Source organism: Streptopelia decaocto (genome assembly GCF_964273445.1).
Source record: "Streptopelia decaocto genome assembly, chromosome: 15".
Lineage (NCBI taxonomy): Eukaryota > Metazoa > Chordata > Aves > Columbiformes > Columbidae > Streptopelia > Streptopelia decaocto.
In genome coordinates, this window is record NC_138670.1 from 7,426,132 (window position 1) to 7,442,367 (window position 16,236).

The 16,236-nt window shown below is 40.1% G+C and overlaps 2 protein-coding genes across 7 annotated transcripts in view; one reads left to right on the top strand and one right to left on the bottom strand.

Moving 5' to 3' along the window:
* Nucleotides 1–16,182, bottom strand: part of COMT (catechol-O-methyltransferase) — a 23,757-nt gene extending 7,575 nt beyond the window's left edge. For 2 of the 5 annotated variants that reach the window (XM_082066605.1, XM_082066602.1), the window contains exon 1: nt 15,232–15,717. In XM_082066605.1, the coding sequence (XP_081922731.1) occupies nt 15,232–15,379 (148 nt within the window). In that variant the 5' untranslated portion in view covers nt 15,380–15,717. The other 3 variants (XM_082066603.1, XM_082066604.1, XM_082066601.1) reach the window with 3 other exon arrangements.
* TXNRD2 (thioredoxin reductase 2) overlaps nt 15,982–16,236 on the top strand; it is a 35,498-nt gene continuing 35,243 nt past the window's right edge. For both annotated transcript variants that reach the window (XM_082066598.1, XM_082066599.1), the window contains exon 1: nt 15,982–16,073. In XM_082066598.1, coding sequence (XP_081922724.1) covers nt 15,998–16,073 — 76 coding nt within the window. In that variant the 5' untranslated portion in view covers nt 15,982–15,997. The remainder of the gene's footprint in view (nt 16,074–16,236) is intronic.

The window sequence follows — 16,236 nt, forward strand, 5'->3', positions numbered from 1 at the left end:
TTTAAGGTATCTGAACACAGAGCTCAGCAGATGGGGATGCATGTCACCCTGTGCAGCTCAAGGAATAAATCCCATCAAAGCCACTCAAATAGATTTCAGACAAGCCAGTATACAGGGAGGTGTGTTTACTTCTATGCAGGAGTCACAGCATAAAAGATCTGATAAAGAAAGGGTTCTTAAAATTAAGGAATTGATTTAGCCTTTGAGATGATGCCAAACTAACAGTTGTGATTTGCCCACAGATTCTCTGCATGAGAAGCTCCTCTTGTACAGCCCAAAACACACCTCATTTCTGATGCTGTAGTTCATAACATCCCTACTTTTCCACCCCTGCTTCCCACACATGGGGGCTGAGAGTTGCACACTGGGAGGAGAACACAGGTTGGAACATGCTCCAGTTAGTATTGAGATGAATGAATGCCAAGTTAATTTGTTAAGTCTAATTAGGCATTTGAACACAGGTCTGAAGGATTTCTTAGTTCAGCAGGCTGGCTTGAGTTGCACTGGTTTTTAAACTGTTATTTTTAAAAAAAATAATACTAAATTCTTTCTAGTCTCTGATTCTTTCTATTATATTAAGTCTCTTTCAGCTTGCTAAAAATGGTGAACAGCTTCCACTTGTAATCATTTTCCACGTACCTGGAGTTCAGCAAAACTATTACTCCAACAGGAGCTACAGCATCCGCAAAAACTTTGCCTAAGTTGCCCAAGACCAGAGGTATAGGGGCTATATGATTAGCCAAATATTCCTCCAGATCTCGTCCTAGCTGTTCTTGCTTCCCTTTCTTTTTTGCTTCCCTCAAAACTGTCCCAGGAAAATCCTAATTGTATAGGTGGTCAGACTTCCATTCTGTGGTGGGACTTGGCACATACGCATTACACATGGGAAAAGTCTACCCCACTGCTTTAAATTTTGAATCATCATACAGAACACATTTTGAGTTCAGAAGATGACTCAGTTTCCATGGAGATATGCTCAACCTACAGTACAGCTGATTTTTGTTCACCCATCCACTTATCTTAGTTGCACAGCAAGTATGATTTGTTTGGAGCAGTTAAAAGTCTATTACTTTTGCTTTTAAGTAGTCACCAATGTTAATACTTAAGCTTTAATGCTTTCCTTGCAAAGTCTGACCTGACACATTCCCTTTCAGGGCTCTTGAGCATCATAGCTCATGAAAACCTTGCTTCTTGGACTTTCTGAATTTTGTTTCCTAGCTAGTAAGAACCTGCTTCATTACCTCAACAGGATGATGAAGGCCTGGATGTCAATTTTTCTTCTTCCCTTCTATGCACTAGTAGTTCTAGAGATCAGACCCAATTGTCCTGCACTTTTCAGATGGGACTTCTGCTCTTTCTAGTTCTTCTATATGAAGATGTTCCACGTTACCTGTCCACTGAGAACTTGGACTGGACTATGAAAATGTCATTAGCATAACAGAAAAATCTCTCTCTAGCTTCACTTGGCTTGTCTTCACTTGGCTTTCCAGGCTTAGTTGATTGTATGGTCATAGTTGACAGATTTGGATTACTGACATAGTTGAGAGATAATTATTCTGCAATAAACGCATAGAGCCCAGAAACCATTTACTGATGCCAGCAGGTATCTACGCTTCCTGCCTCTGGACAAGGGAAACCATGTGAGCCCTGCATACCAGTGACTCACTTGGCAGTCCAACGGTATTCAGGCCCCTCTAGAACTGAAGACTGTTGGCATTCAGAATTATTTCATACTGCCAGACATAATCCTCTGGTTACAACACATACTTTGGAATCCTCTGAGTACAACTTCCCACCGACTGTTGCTTTGACACTACAAGATTCTGCCAGCATGTTTGGGGCTGCCCTTCAAAGACCTGTTGGACAGCAAGTATGGATGATAGCTGCAGGAAGAACTAGGTGATGTGATTTTTTGAGGAACAGCTTTCTTCCTTTATTGCTCAGTACGAATACGAGACCATTTTGTGAGATTTCTTAAAATGGAGAGACAGCATCTGAAGGCAAAAATACTGATCTGCATTTCTCTTTCTGTCTCTTCAGACCTAGGATGGTGAGTTGCTGTTAGCACTGGCTTGTTTACACATTTTGTGGAACATATTTGTCAAGAAGACAAAAAAAACCCTATAAATTCAAGCTCAAAAGTGTGTGATTTGGGAATGATCTTAGATCTAAAACTTAAGCAAGGAAGCAATTCAGCTTGACCAATGGTCAAGTGCTCAGAGGGATCCATTTCTTGCAGAGAGATCTGTGCACCTCTGAGCCCACACAAATGTTGCCACATGTGTCTCCGCAGATCCTTAGAGGTTGCTCATAGGTAGCAACACTTTATATAGTACATGCCACCTTTTTTCCATTCCTAGACAAGTTCACTCAGTTTTGCTTGTATCAAGGAAAGTTTTTCAACTATTGGGGGTTTTTTATTGTCATTATTGCTGTATAACACTCCAGCACCTTCATAAACTGGCAGTATGGGTTGTTCTTAGCAGAACTCCTTTAGGAGGCAATTATCCTGAAAAACACTTTCCAAAGAAGGTAACATTTAAAAGGAGCAAAGCAGACATATCTTGTTTCTTTTCTTTTTTTTTTTTTTTTTCCAAACACAGTTTCTTTTTCAAAGTTTGTCTGTCTTTTAATTTCTGTCGTCTTAGATGTGAAAATAAATCTAGTGATAGCAGTAGACTGCCAAGAGCAAGATGCATTGGTGATGGTCATGCACCCAGAAGGGGAAAAAAATGTACCAAAATAGGTAATTGCTTTCATATTCTTAGCTGGAAATCATTTGATATGAAAATTAAGTGCATAATTCAACCAATTTAAAAGTACCACTACCTAAGAGAGAGTCATATGATGACAGCTCTAGAAAATGCAACTGTAATTTTAGCTTTAATGTGGATTCATGAGATTCATTAAATATGTAATAAAACTGAACTTGCACACAGTCAAGTTTCTCATAACCACTTATTACAAGACAGTTGCTCTTATTATTTAATGCTTGTACTGAGGTTCCAAATACACAGCAAACTCTTCTGTGCATTAGAATCACCATGACAAAGTGAGCCTTCTCTTTAAAGGTAAAATTTGAGGTGGAAAATAGTAGACAAAATGAAAAAATGAGCAAGGGAATAAACAGAAAACTGGAGGGATAATATTATGGAAAGGAATGAATAACATGTATCACTAAATCTGTTTTTGAGAGGACAGAGTTTAAAAGAAAACATATTAAAATTTCATGCCCAAGCCTGTCAAACTACTGACAAGTCTTTCAAAAGCACTGGGTTATTTTCTTATGCATCTCATCTTACTTATTTTGGCAGGTTTCATAAGACCGAATCATAACTTGATAATGCAGTTCAGCAGTTTTCCCCGATGCAAACCATAATGAAACATTCAGCATTTAGATGGGAGTGCCTCTGTTTCAGCTTACAGAGATTTAAAAAGGTAATTTCAAAGAGAGAAGCAAACACCAACTGTTGGAATCTGCTGCCCTGAGTTATCTGCCCTTGAAGATAAAATATCCAAGTAATAGCAACAGGCAAGAGATTGGAACAGACTTGGGGATCTATTATTATGGCAATAGTTTTTAAGCTAGGGGATTCACTATCCCCTTACTATTATATGATCTCCAGTTTATCTAAAAACATTAAAATGCCCATGTGATGGAGCACAAAATGATACATCCTGTTCTTCTTGTATAGGCGACTCTAGCCATTTCACCAAAGGTTACACTAAGGATCTTTCAGTAATTCTATTTATCAGTCCTTCTGGTAAATTTTCCCAAGTATTGTTAAAAAATAATTGATCTCAGAATTCTCTGAAGCAAAAAAAATAAGGACTAGAGCAATTAGTAACATCAATTTTTTAAGGTAACTCTGAGTAACCATATGAATTCCAACTGAGATTTTTCTGTGTTTCATAAAAATTGTATGAAGTTTTCATAACACTGTTAGAGGAAGATGTATGGAGATTCGATCTAAACTACTGATTGCTACTGTTTCTCTCAGATTGCAAAACAACCTCCTTCTAAAAGCTTATATTTACTGAAAAGAAAAATGAACATGTTGAATGTAAGCACCTTCAAATGTTCTGAGTTTTAATAAGGACATATGCCTTAGCAAGTTTCACACTTAGTGGATTTTAAAAGTATCAAATTTTATTATTTCACTATTGTGAAACTTAGTTCATTACATTACAAGTAATTAACAAGACCTTGTTTCCTACAGGTGCAAGAACAAGAGATGACTTAAAATTATTTGGGGGGTTAAAAACTGTTGGACGTTTTTCTAATCAAGGTGAATCCTTATAAGGCTAATTATAGAAACTCTCATTACATTTTTAGCTTGGATAAACTGATATTGCTTTGCTTTCTACTGAAAATGAAGTCCTAAACATAATCACAAAAAATCTCCTTGACAAACACAGCAAGTACAGTAGACCACTATTCTCCAGGACTGGAATGTGAGTGAACTTTGAGATTCTGAGTTAGGAGACTGAGGTTTGAGTCTTATTTGGGCAATATTTTTCTGATCTGATCTTGGGTGAACTGTCTCAATTACATCTTTGTTACCACAAGAGTAAGTTAAAGTCACTGCTACTTCTTTAACTTTCAAGATGCTGTAAAGTTGAATTAATCTTTGTCAGAAAAGTCCCTACTATGGATATGTGGATAACACCTGAGGGAAGGCAAAGTGATTTTATCTGCATTAACTCAAGAGGTCAATTCTGGAAGACCAAGACAACAAATGCCTATGTGACATTATTATTCCTGAGTTTATGAACAACAGGGAAAATGTGGAGACAAACAGTGCTTCACTTTCCTTAAGTGATTTCAGCCTGCTGACAAATCAGACCTTTGAGGAAAGATGATATTACATCCAATCTTGCTATAATTTTTCATGCATTTAATCTAACTGCCAAGTACTGGTTGGTTGTTTGTTTATTATGAGTCTCCAAGCATCCAGACAGTACTTTAGCATTCTGAGCTAAAGGGTTTAGAATCTAATTTAGACTTTATTAGCTCACATAACCTGCTGAATGGGGAGTGCTTGGTAAATTTATACCATTCAACCTTTTTTACAAAAGAATCTCTCCACCAGTCTGATAGTATTGAGGATAATAGAAATGGTCTAGAGTGCCTGGGGACACCTGGGCCTAACTCACTGCAGTCACTGCTGCCAAAAGTCTGCGGAGAGAAGAATGTTATAACGCAAACAATTTTCTATATGTTTTCTACAAAGGTCATACAAGTTAACAGATTAAACCCTCCCATACCTGTAAAAAGGTAAGGGTACCTTCTATTTTTAGAAAAGGTTTAAAAATGTTTGAGTTCAAACTTTTTAAAAACTTCTGCTGAAACTATGCCTTTAAGTATCTCATGCACTACAGTGAATAGAGGATCTGAATACTAGTAAGGATATATTAGCTATTTGAAAAAGCATTGCAAAAACAATGCAGAAGAGTCAGCAAATTTCTACGCATCCACTTAACAATGTCTGGTGCTCTGCACTAGGCCAGAGATCTGTGCTGCGCCACAGCTGGGACTGGAGTTCCCGACTCTTTGTCCTACGCTGTCTTGAATGAGGCAATCTCTGGGGTCTGGCATTTTGCTTTTCTTGATCTTTTTCCAGAGCAAGAAAGGCAGAGCATTTTGGTCAGAAAGTCTAAACTAACTCCTGCCAAACATGCTGTAACCTGTTGCTGTAGGCAACACAATTCAACAGCTTCATATTTTAGTACTTTAAAAGTCAAAACACCCTATCTTTTTACCTCCTGTTTGTTCATTATTGTCTATGTATTTTCAAATAAGTGCAACACTGTGAAGAATAATCAGCATATTGCCAAATATGAGTAGCTTGTATTTCAACGGAAACAGTCTTGGAGTTTGACATTCAGATTTTCCATTGACATCATAACAACAAGCTGAACAGACTTTTTCACTAAGTACTTCTTGCATGAAATCTAAATTTCCTTATTCCTAGTTTTTTTTCAAATTACTTACTACAATTTAGCTCCACTACCATGACTATAAAAATTCAGACTTTTATAAATGTAGAGTTCTGCTTCTTTTTTTTTTTTTTTTTTTTTCCTTCCCCTAGGCCTTTTGTTATTTCTTTTTCCCACTTCTCAGGTTGAAAGGAAGCAAATACAGGCTTCTTCTTACTAACTGAAAGGAAAAGAACAGAAAAGTGCCTATTGCCTACTAGGGACCCCCATCAACAAAGCTTCATAAGGATGTTTAAATCCATTCTCCCCAGAGAGACTTCAATTAGGATAATTGCTACACAGTTAAAACTTCCTTCACAGTAGCCATTGTCTAAGCGGTGTTCAGTGCTATCACCCAAAGGAAAAGGTTTATATAATGGCTATGTGCCCCATAAAAAAGAGCAGGGCTTTAGGATAAACTGGCCACACAGAGAGGCCTCATCTCCATCCAACAAGCAGGTCAGTGTGGATTTGTAGCGTTCTGACCCAGACTGGCTTAGTAAAACAACAGCCAGAGTTTGGGGTGAGAGGATTCTTCAAGGATAAGACATGCACTTTGCTGGGCCTTGAGCAAAGACAGCTTTTCAGGAATAAGATCCTTTCAGGTACCCCTAGGAAGCATTTGTTTCTGACAGTCCTTATTCCCACACCAGAACTCTAGATGCATTCGTACTGTTTGTGCCAGTGTTTGAGACAGCAGTTGGTGTAGCTCGGCTGAATTGTACAAATCCCACCTTGTCCCCTCAATGGATTGCTAAGAGTAGAAAGTGCTCTACCCTGTCAGCACAATAGGAGCTAGTCTGTAAAAAAATTTATCCTCTGAGATTTTCATGTTCCCCAGGGGGTAAAACAACCTCCCATTGAATGATCTTGCTCCAAATTGAGGTAGGGAGAAAGAGCTGGAAGAGGAAAGACAAAAATGGCTAGTTGTCCTCAGCATAATCACCTGTGACAGATCTATTTCACATTCTCTCTATATCTCTCAAAGATCAAGGGGTGAATCCTCAGTGTCCCAGATCCCTACTGTGTGCTCCTGCCCTGCTTCCAAGGCTACCAGCTAATCCTGTGTAAATCTGTCTCTCTGCCAGCACAGCTTTCTGCTCTCCACAAGCTGCTCTTCAGACCAGGGAGAGTGCACGACTGAAACTTGGTAGCGAGGACACCCACTGAGGGATCTGAAAGAGTAGGAAGGAAACCACTGCCAAAATGATGGTTTATTTCTATGGAAATGAACAGCTCTAACAGGCCAGGCAAGGTGGGATCCACCCCAGCACAGCAGGTAACCAAAGCACTGCGTGGGAAGAGGCAGCATGAAACAAAGAAGGGCAAGACACCTTGGGCTCAAATCCTGAGCAAATGCCCTCCCCAGAAAAGTAGCTGGAGTGGGCACAGAGTGTCTCTATTTTAGCTAGAAATTGCTTTGTAAGAAATCTCTCCTGAGAGAGTTTTAAAAAACTGGTATGGACAGCCACACACATTAAGATCTGATTTCAACAACTGCTGCCAAAATGATGTTTTTTCAGAAAATTCCCAGTCAGTTCTAATTCCAGTGATCCTGAAGGAATGCTGAAAGACAACAGTGTGGGACTGGCAGAGACAAATCTGATACCAGCTGCATGCTGCTAAGGAATATTGCTAAACGTGAGTGACAAGTAAATTGTTTGCAGTATTAATGTAGTTAAACTCTTTTTTCACTGAAACAAACTAAAGCTGTAAAACAGGAAATTTTTCTTTTGCATTTAAATACTGCAGTGCTGTGCAAATCCATGAGATTCTGAATAGGAGTGCTTTCTTAGAGGAGTCCATGGCTGAGTAAGCAGAAAAAAAGTAAGCTTAAGTGCAGAGATTAAGTAAAGGTTGTTTATGGAGATCACCGATATGACATGTGGTTGACAATTTGGTAAATACAAGTTTGTTTTTAAAGAACAGATGGTAAAGAATTACCATAAAGGGCATCAGAAAGATACTTTCTAAGCAGCAACAGGGCTAGAAAGCAAAAGTACTAGCTTTTTGTCTGTTCTTCACAGACATTTTGCTGTAGCAGAACTCCCTCTTGAGAATGAAAACCACCATAAACTATAGCTGCAACAACACATTTATAAAAGCAGCTGTTCATTCAAATATGACTGAACTGAAGCTTGACTTGCATTCAGCTTTTTCTTGAATACAAATGAGTACCAAATTCCAGCATATTTATAGCCATAAATTACACTTTCAATTTAGTCAGGGCTATCTCATCTCACTTCTTTCAACTGTCAAGGTTTACAATACAGTACAAATGCATTACACACAAATATGTCCTACACTTTCTCCGTGAAAGCTGTTGCTGCCCACGGACTGGCTTCCTGACAATGAATACCAGTCAGAACATGGAAAACACAGCTTCTTTCATATTCACCCATTTAAAATATGGACATTATCTAACATAACAAATCATGTCAACTCTGAGAAATAAGAAAATATACATATGTACCTTTCTCAGTAAAGCAGAAGCTGTTCCCTCCGATCTTTTCCTGTGCTGCTCTGATGTGGATTTTAGAGAAAAAAAGTCCAAGAGCCTGCAGTATTCAGTCACATTCGATCACACCACGGGAATAGCTTATCAGTTCTGTTACAGACTCTAAAAGGAGCGGTGTCCTTTTCCCCAACTCCTCCTTTCACAGATTTCTGCACTCCTTAAAGGTGCTCAGTGCTCTAATAACCTTAGAGAAAGCTGTTCATCAGTCCCTTAATGACAGTGTTCTTGTTACTTAGTTACAGCACAGTGAATGCTGACAAAGTCAGGTATGAGCCAAATCTGTGCTGTGTTCAATCAAGCAACTGCAGGAATGAATTTGGCCCAAGGGATTTAGTTCTTTTTTCCGCTCAGACGTGGCATGCTACAGCCAGCACAGAAGTTGTAGAAACAGGACCTAGGCATGCGAGTTAAATATAGAGTGCTGCTGGAGGGCGGAGAGGTACGTATAGCAAATTGCTCAACAGCCACTACAGAAGGAGGTGCAATGAATACATTATAAATAGTACATTTTAATTTCTATAGCTTCTAGTTGGAAAAATATTCTGCTCCAAACAGGTCTAAGATAAAAGAGGAGGCTTATTCTAGTAAACCTTGTTCGCAGCTTGACTGTTTATCTTGTTTCCTTCGAGGTGGAAACAATATAATCAAGCTGCAATTAAATTGCACCATAAAAGAAAATAATAAGAAAAACCAAAAACCAAACACATTGTGGTAGCAGTCCTCTGCTGTATTCTCACTACAAAACTCAGACCTAGTCAGCAAGTGTTTGAAGTTGTAACCTAGAAACTTTTAAAATATTCAAAGAAAGGGTTTGTATCAAATGTAGCAGAAACGGGAGCTGAAGAACTGAAAACAGGCTTTGTCACATGAGGGGGGAGGTCCTTGAAAGAATTAGGGACTACCTGAGACCATGACAAGAGAAGAATAAATTTTTTAAGTGGATGAATTGAATATATAATTGGGGGAAAAGAGGTAGGTGAAGTTCAAAGTGGGTTTAGGAATTCTAAACAAAACTAAGACCCTGCAATATGGCATAGTACCCAACGTCAATACAGAATAACTTTGAAGTATCTCTTCCATGTATAACAGAGCTTTAGCTCAACAAATATTTTTTTATAATCCAGACATCAAGCTGAACAAATAACTAAATAAGCAATACTGCACTCCAGCTTTACTTACAGTAATTTCCTGTCTGGTTGTGAAACTATGACAGGTTATGTAATGCCACCCACAGGTAATTTTAAACTGATAATTTATTTTACTGCTGGGCTGTGGAGAAAAGAGCTTAAAACAGTAAAACTTATTCTATGTGCTGATCTGATTCTGTAAGCATACAGCTATTCTTTGGAGACGTACTGGCAGTTAACTACAGCTGGTATCAGACCAGCTTTGGCTTAGTAAGGATAAATTAGTGCCTAGACTTACCACATTGAGCAGTGTCCCACAGCAAAACTTCTAAAGAACTTCTACCTTTGGGCTGAATCATACTGTTCAGGCTAGAAGCATGGGAGGAGCAAACTACCTTCTGGCTGACCACAACTGTTTATTTGTATGATAAAGGCTATGCCTGCAGAGTAACCCTTTCTGTTGTCTAGATCACATAGGTAAAAATGGTGAATGGCAATATCTGCAAACTAGATAAAGCCAGAGGTTCAGTTAGTTAAACACCCAAACTGTGTGACAATGTCCATAAGTTGTTTCCAAAATAACAGAAAGTTAAAATCTTGTAATAAGTAATTATGGGATAACTTTTTTCTCCAAGAGATGTTTCTTTGGAAGGCTGTCAGATGTTGGCTTATGCCTTTCTTTAATTTACTGTTTTGCCCCAGACAGGGTCTCTATAGCTGTATTTTTGTAAGTTTTTACTAACATAATAACAATGCCACAAAATCCAGAGTGCATAAATTTATACACTATTCACAGGATTTATTCTTGCTTAGATAGTAAAAATTTACTCTGATATTAACACACCCAGGTTAGAGAACTGTGGAGAGCAATAAATGTATTGGTGTAATACAATTTTCCTGTGGGGACGAGATCTTAAAAGATGGATTTGGTATTGCAGAATGTCAGGATATCTGGCACATCTATGGGAAGATGTAAACCCAGGATGTCTTAGCTTGGGAGCAACATCACATGAGTGGCAGTAGGTCAGAATAACTGGCTAGTTCAGACTGACTCGCTCTGACAGTTGACAGAGTTAAGCTTAGAATCTGTCTGCACAAACTTGAGCAGACTTGCTCACGTACAGAGCTCCCAGTCTCACATGGAGGCTGTAAGCTGCTGTCACATGATGCACCATGGCAGTGCTGTCCCCACTTGCTGTGCATAGCACGGGGCTAAAGCTTTCCTGGTAAATCCATGCCTGGCATAACAACAAATGGCATTCCCTTCTTCTAATAATCCTGGCCAAAGACTGGTTTTTAAAAGCCTAAACAAAGGGAGACAGAAGAGCTAGCACATTATCATAAACCCCACAGATCATGTGAAACACTGAGTGGAAGAAAATTCTTTTGAGCTTGCATTTTCAGAATGGCAGGAGGGATTTTCTTTTATGTGAATTTGCTGTTTTAAACAGTCCAACTAGTTTCTCTTGCTGAGAAACATGAAAAAGAGGAATTTAGGAGAAAGGAAGCACCACTCATGTATGAATCAGGAAACTGTCTGGAGATATTTAAAATAGGAAACAGCCAAAAACCAAGATGGCCAGCAAAGCTGTACTCTTAAATTTAACAGATTATACAAGCAGATTATTTTCTGTTTACCATGCATCTTAAAAGCTTGTCATGTAGACTGAAAAAAACCTCCTGTTTTTAAAGACTTTATAACAGCTCATGAAAACTTTGAAGCTCAGTTCAGTCTACCACATTGCTGTATTTTCTCCCCTCACTTTTTTTGCTAATATATGTTAAAGCATTTGAATGAAGTCAAGAACTTGTGTTACTTGAAGCTTCATCTGTTTCTGCTGTGTTTCCTCTCACTTGCTATCAATTAGTTGTTTAGGACAAACTGTGAACAGTCGATTCTATGTTAAGGAAGGAAGGAAGGAATAAAATGGCATAGATTAAATTCTGAATGAGGCCCAGTTTCAGAAAAACATCTGAAAATAATAATTTTTTTTAAAGGGCAAACAAGGGAGGAAATAGCAACAAAGCTGAAAAGTGAAACCATTTCTCTTGGTTTATGAATCTATGCCCAAATTTTTCCAGCACAGGAAAGACTGTTAGCTGAAGGATGTAAAGGTTGTATTCTTTGTAACGAGTTGTCCTCTTGGGGCACTTAGCATATGTTAGAATGGTCGTTTTTTCTTTTAAAATTATGTTTTTAAATAGGATTTAAATTATTAACTGATTTAGAGTAATTCTGTGATGTGTGTATTTTCTTAGCATTTCTAATGTAGTTAGTTTAGATACATTGACAGACTTTTTACATTAAAAAGTATTAGCTAATGGGACATGATACTTATCCCTTTTTAGCAAAATGTTGTAAACTTTGTAGACTTCACAGGGAAATCTGATCACTACCTGGATTTCATAAACCAAAATTAGTAATTTTCTTCCCTTATCAGTTGATTTGTCAAAGCTCTTAAAAGCAGATATCAAAAATGCAGAAAAATACAGCCGAGTTTGATTGTAAGCAAACAGCCACAGATTCCTTCATGACAAGGCAAAACAATGCCCATCAAAAATTGGAAAATTCTTGCTACACAGATCAGATAAGAAGCCTCAAACAAAAGCTGTAAAAATTCTTCTGTTTACCCAAGATCTGTGTCTTCAAACAAGGGCCCTCACTTGTCAGCATAACCCCCATGTTAGAATACTATCCATACATTTAGCAATTTGAATCACAAGGTTTTACCTGGCTTTGAGAAAAAGTCTAAGGAGTTGTAACCACCCTTCCCCTGCTGCCATTTATTCTGTCCTTTTTGTAGCTCTTGGATATGGTTCTCTTGATTACCAATGACTATGTCACTATTTCCACTTTTGTATTCACCATTTGACACACCTTTCTTCCATATGTTTGGGGTTTTTTCCCCTTCTCCTTACTCCTTAATGCTAAGGACAACATGCTACACACCAGTAGATGAACAAGAAGGAGAAAAAAAAAAAATACAATCAATCACAAAAGAGATGGAAAGAAACCAAAAAGTCTTCCCTCACTGCAGAGACCTCTTAGTTCAACCAGTGATCCACTACAGTTCACTGACACTCCTGTGAAGTGTTAATTAGGTCATGGCACAAAATGCAGCCTCTGATATAATCCATTTCCCACCCCACCCACTAAAAAAGAAACAACGTGCTGACTTCCAAAGATGGTATCTACCTGACATTGCTCTTCTTTCCCCACCCTGCCAAGCCGCAGGGAACATAAGACATGAAGAAAAACATGCCAGAAAACCAAGAAAGATGAGAAGATGTGTTTGAAAAGTAAAAATTCCTAAAACATTAGGTAGAAAAGGTATTTGGCCCTGGTTGTCTTCATGAGGAAGAATTCAAGTAAGCCATTGATGAATGTAACAAAAGGTATTTCGTAAGAAGTACAGAATTCCAAGCTGCCCTTACAATAAATTCAAGAGAAAGTCTGTCTGTTAACAGAACAAACTCATGCCTTACAAACCCCTATTTTTGTTGAACGGATTTATATACATTTCTGAAATGTATTCCAGTGGTGTTTCCTTTGCCCTTTTCACACTGTTTACAGTGCATTGAATAAACATTTCCTCCTGGAAATAAACCAAACCACATCTAATGTATCAAGTTAATTTATTACTTTAAATATGACTAGCTACAACTGACAAAGTTCTGTGGAAATATGATGTTAAGTCTGATAGCTATCTTGTAAGCAAGTTTTTTTTAATTCCAAGTTAAGAAAAAAAAATACATGTTCACTGCAGAAGCACAATGCTTCATGTGAATGCTTCCTGATACTAGAATGTATTTGCCACTAAAGGGCTTAACACTTGCTTTCTTACAAGAAACTAAAATATATTTATTTTATATATTGTTTAAAATATGTGCATTACTAATTAATTAGTTACATCTTAATGCTAATCACAAAATAATTAAATAAGATATTTACTGATATTTGGCTGTATCGGTCTCAATGACCAAGACTGTGAGAACATGCAAGAACAAGCAGAGCAGTGTTACACAGACTTTGTACATTCTGCTGAAGATGGCAGTCCTGATGGGAAAGCTGTGGAACTGCACAGGCTTTAGCTGTGAGACACAGCCAGAGGGCTGGTGACACCCAAGCTTCACACTGCCTGCCAGGGGCACAGCAGCAGCCAGGAATAGTTTGAGTTCCCAGATAACTTAAGAAGGATGCCAAGGGAAAGGAACTGACTCACTGTCAAGCTTGGAAAGAGAGGGTGTGTGCTGAGGTGTTGAGAACACACAAACATCTGAAAGAAGCTACAATCTCACCATTGCTGCGTAGGCTGTGGTTCACTTAGACTCCAAGCTCTAAAATAACGAAAGCAATCAGTAATGCCAGTGTATGATGTGGCTGTTACAACAGGCACTTGGTCGAGATCTTATCCTTAAAAGAGTTTAGAAGCATTACTTCAAATTTATCATAAATTCTTTCCTAAATTGCCACTGTGCTGTTTAAAGGTAATGTTTTATACCAACAGCTTTGCTATATTTAATGTGTTTCCATATTAGCAAAATGCCATAATGCTGCAGGGATTTTTCTTCATCTAAACTTGTTTTAGATTTTGGAAGACTGAACTATATGCATCCGAACTAAATGCTGTGTGGAGAGCATACAGTCAACACTGCTTGACTCAATTCAGGATAGTAGCTAAAATTAACAGCCAAACCAACCCAGCATGCATGTACCTGAAAAGCATAAAAGATTAGTATCTGAATATGCTTGAAGTTTCTTTAATTCAAAGGCCTTTTAGTATGTTCCAGTCACATCTGTTTACTGCTGCTGCAGTGGATAAGTGTTTCAAGTGATTTATTGATTAGATTGATTAGTGCTGCAGGAGGAGGGGGTTTGCCCCCCCCCCCCCCTTTTTTTTTTTTAATAGCACTGATATTAAACAAGTTGTCATCCATTTACTGAAGTGATAGTAATTCCTGTTTCATGTATTTTCAAACATCCATGTAGGGTAAAAAGTTCGGGCTAGGGTTACACTGGTGGTGATGTCAGTTCTACAAAACTTTATTTTGTGCATTTTAACTTCCTGCAATTTCTCCTCCACTGTGGATTGATGGCTTCTGAAACAAAATGGTTGGATGCTGCCCCCTTGTGAGCCAGGCCCTTGCTCCAGAGGCACCTGAACCACGACTGCCTAAAACTGTTTTCTGTCATCAGCTTCCTCTCCCCAAGAAAAAGCGGCTGATTCTTTGTCCCAAACCCTGATTTGGCTATGGTGGTATTCACCAGATACGACTCACTACACACTGCAGCGGGCAGGGTCACTACTGCGCTTCAGTACAGGCCAACAGCCTGAACTTGTTCCCTGTGGTATTTTTTTGATCAATGCCAACTTTGAGGCCTTTTACCTGAGGCTGCCAGCATACATAACAAGCATTAACAACTCTCACAATTCCCATCCGAAGCAGGTCAGCAGCATGGCCCTTGTTTAATTGATAGCCGGCACGTGGCACAGGGATGCTGCCAAAGGCTGTGAAGCATCAGAGCTGCTCCAACAGGTGCAGATCTCTGCACCTCCACAGTTAAATAACGTGTTAAAGATATCTGTGCTGGTCTAGTTCACTGACCTGTGCAGCCCAGGCCTGGCCCCGCCATTGTGGTTGAGGAAGCCTCTTCTCTTGGACCCGAGTCCCTCGTGCTTGCTCTCAACGTTGAATTTATCTTAGTCACGGGAACCCAAAACGGTATCATCACATGTTGCCCATAATACCGCATGGAAGGGAGAAGCTTTATCCAAACCACCTTCTCTGAGGTTTTTAACTCTCAGTCTCCACGCTGCGCCTGAGGAAGGGGCTGTGACATCCCACCTCTCACTGTATCTGTTACAAATGGATGTGCGGTTTCAGAGGGGAAAAAACAGGGCTGTGAACAACGGCAAAGCTTCTGGGCAGTCGTCGTGTTTCTCTTCTGTCCCAGAAGGTTTTCCCTGAACCCCTTGTGCAGCAGCGACTCGGGGGGAAGCCAGACAAGTAAAGTGAAGGGTTTTTTTTCCCTTCCGATGCGTCTGATCTTAACGCAAACGCGCTTCTCTAACGCCAGAGTCTGTCATCGCTTTCTTACCAGGCCTCCCGCGGCTCCGCAGCGGCTCCAGCAGCCGCAGCTGCGGCCGCTGGTCGAGCGCTCTGCGGGCGGGAAGCAGCCGGTCCCCTCAGCCTCGCGCTCAGGGCGGGCCTCGTGTCCGCACCCCCGAGGCGCCGGCGCGCGCCACGATCCTCACCGCCCTCACGGCGCTCCGCTGCCCTCACCTACCCGGCGTCGCCGCCCTCCACTCAGGCGCTGCACGGACACCTCGCAGGGGTCCTGGCTGGGCGCGGAGGCCCCTTGCCGTACAGCATGGCGGCGCTGTGGCGGAGGCGGGAGCGTCTCCTAGGAGTGTCGGGGCTGCGCCGTATGGTACGAGCCCTCTCAGGTACGGGGTGCCTGCTGGGCTCGGGCCTAGAAGAGGCTGTTCTCTCCTAATGACGCCGAGAGCGCGTGGAGAGGGTCCCCCGAGCCTTTCCCGGCACCCGCACGGCGGGAAGAGGCCCGCGGGCGCCTCACCTGAGCGAGCGCTGAGGGGACCGCAGACTCCC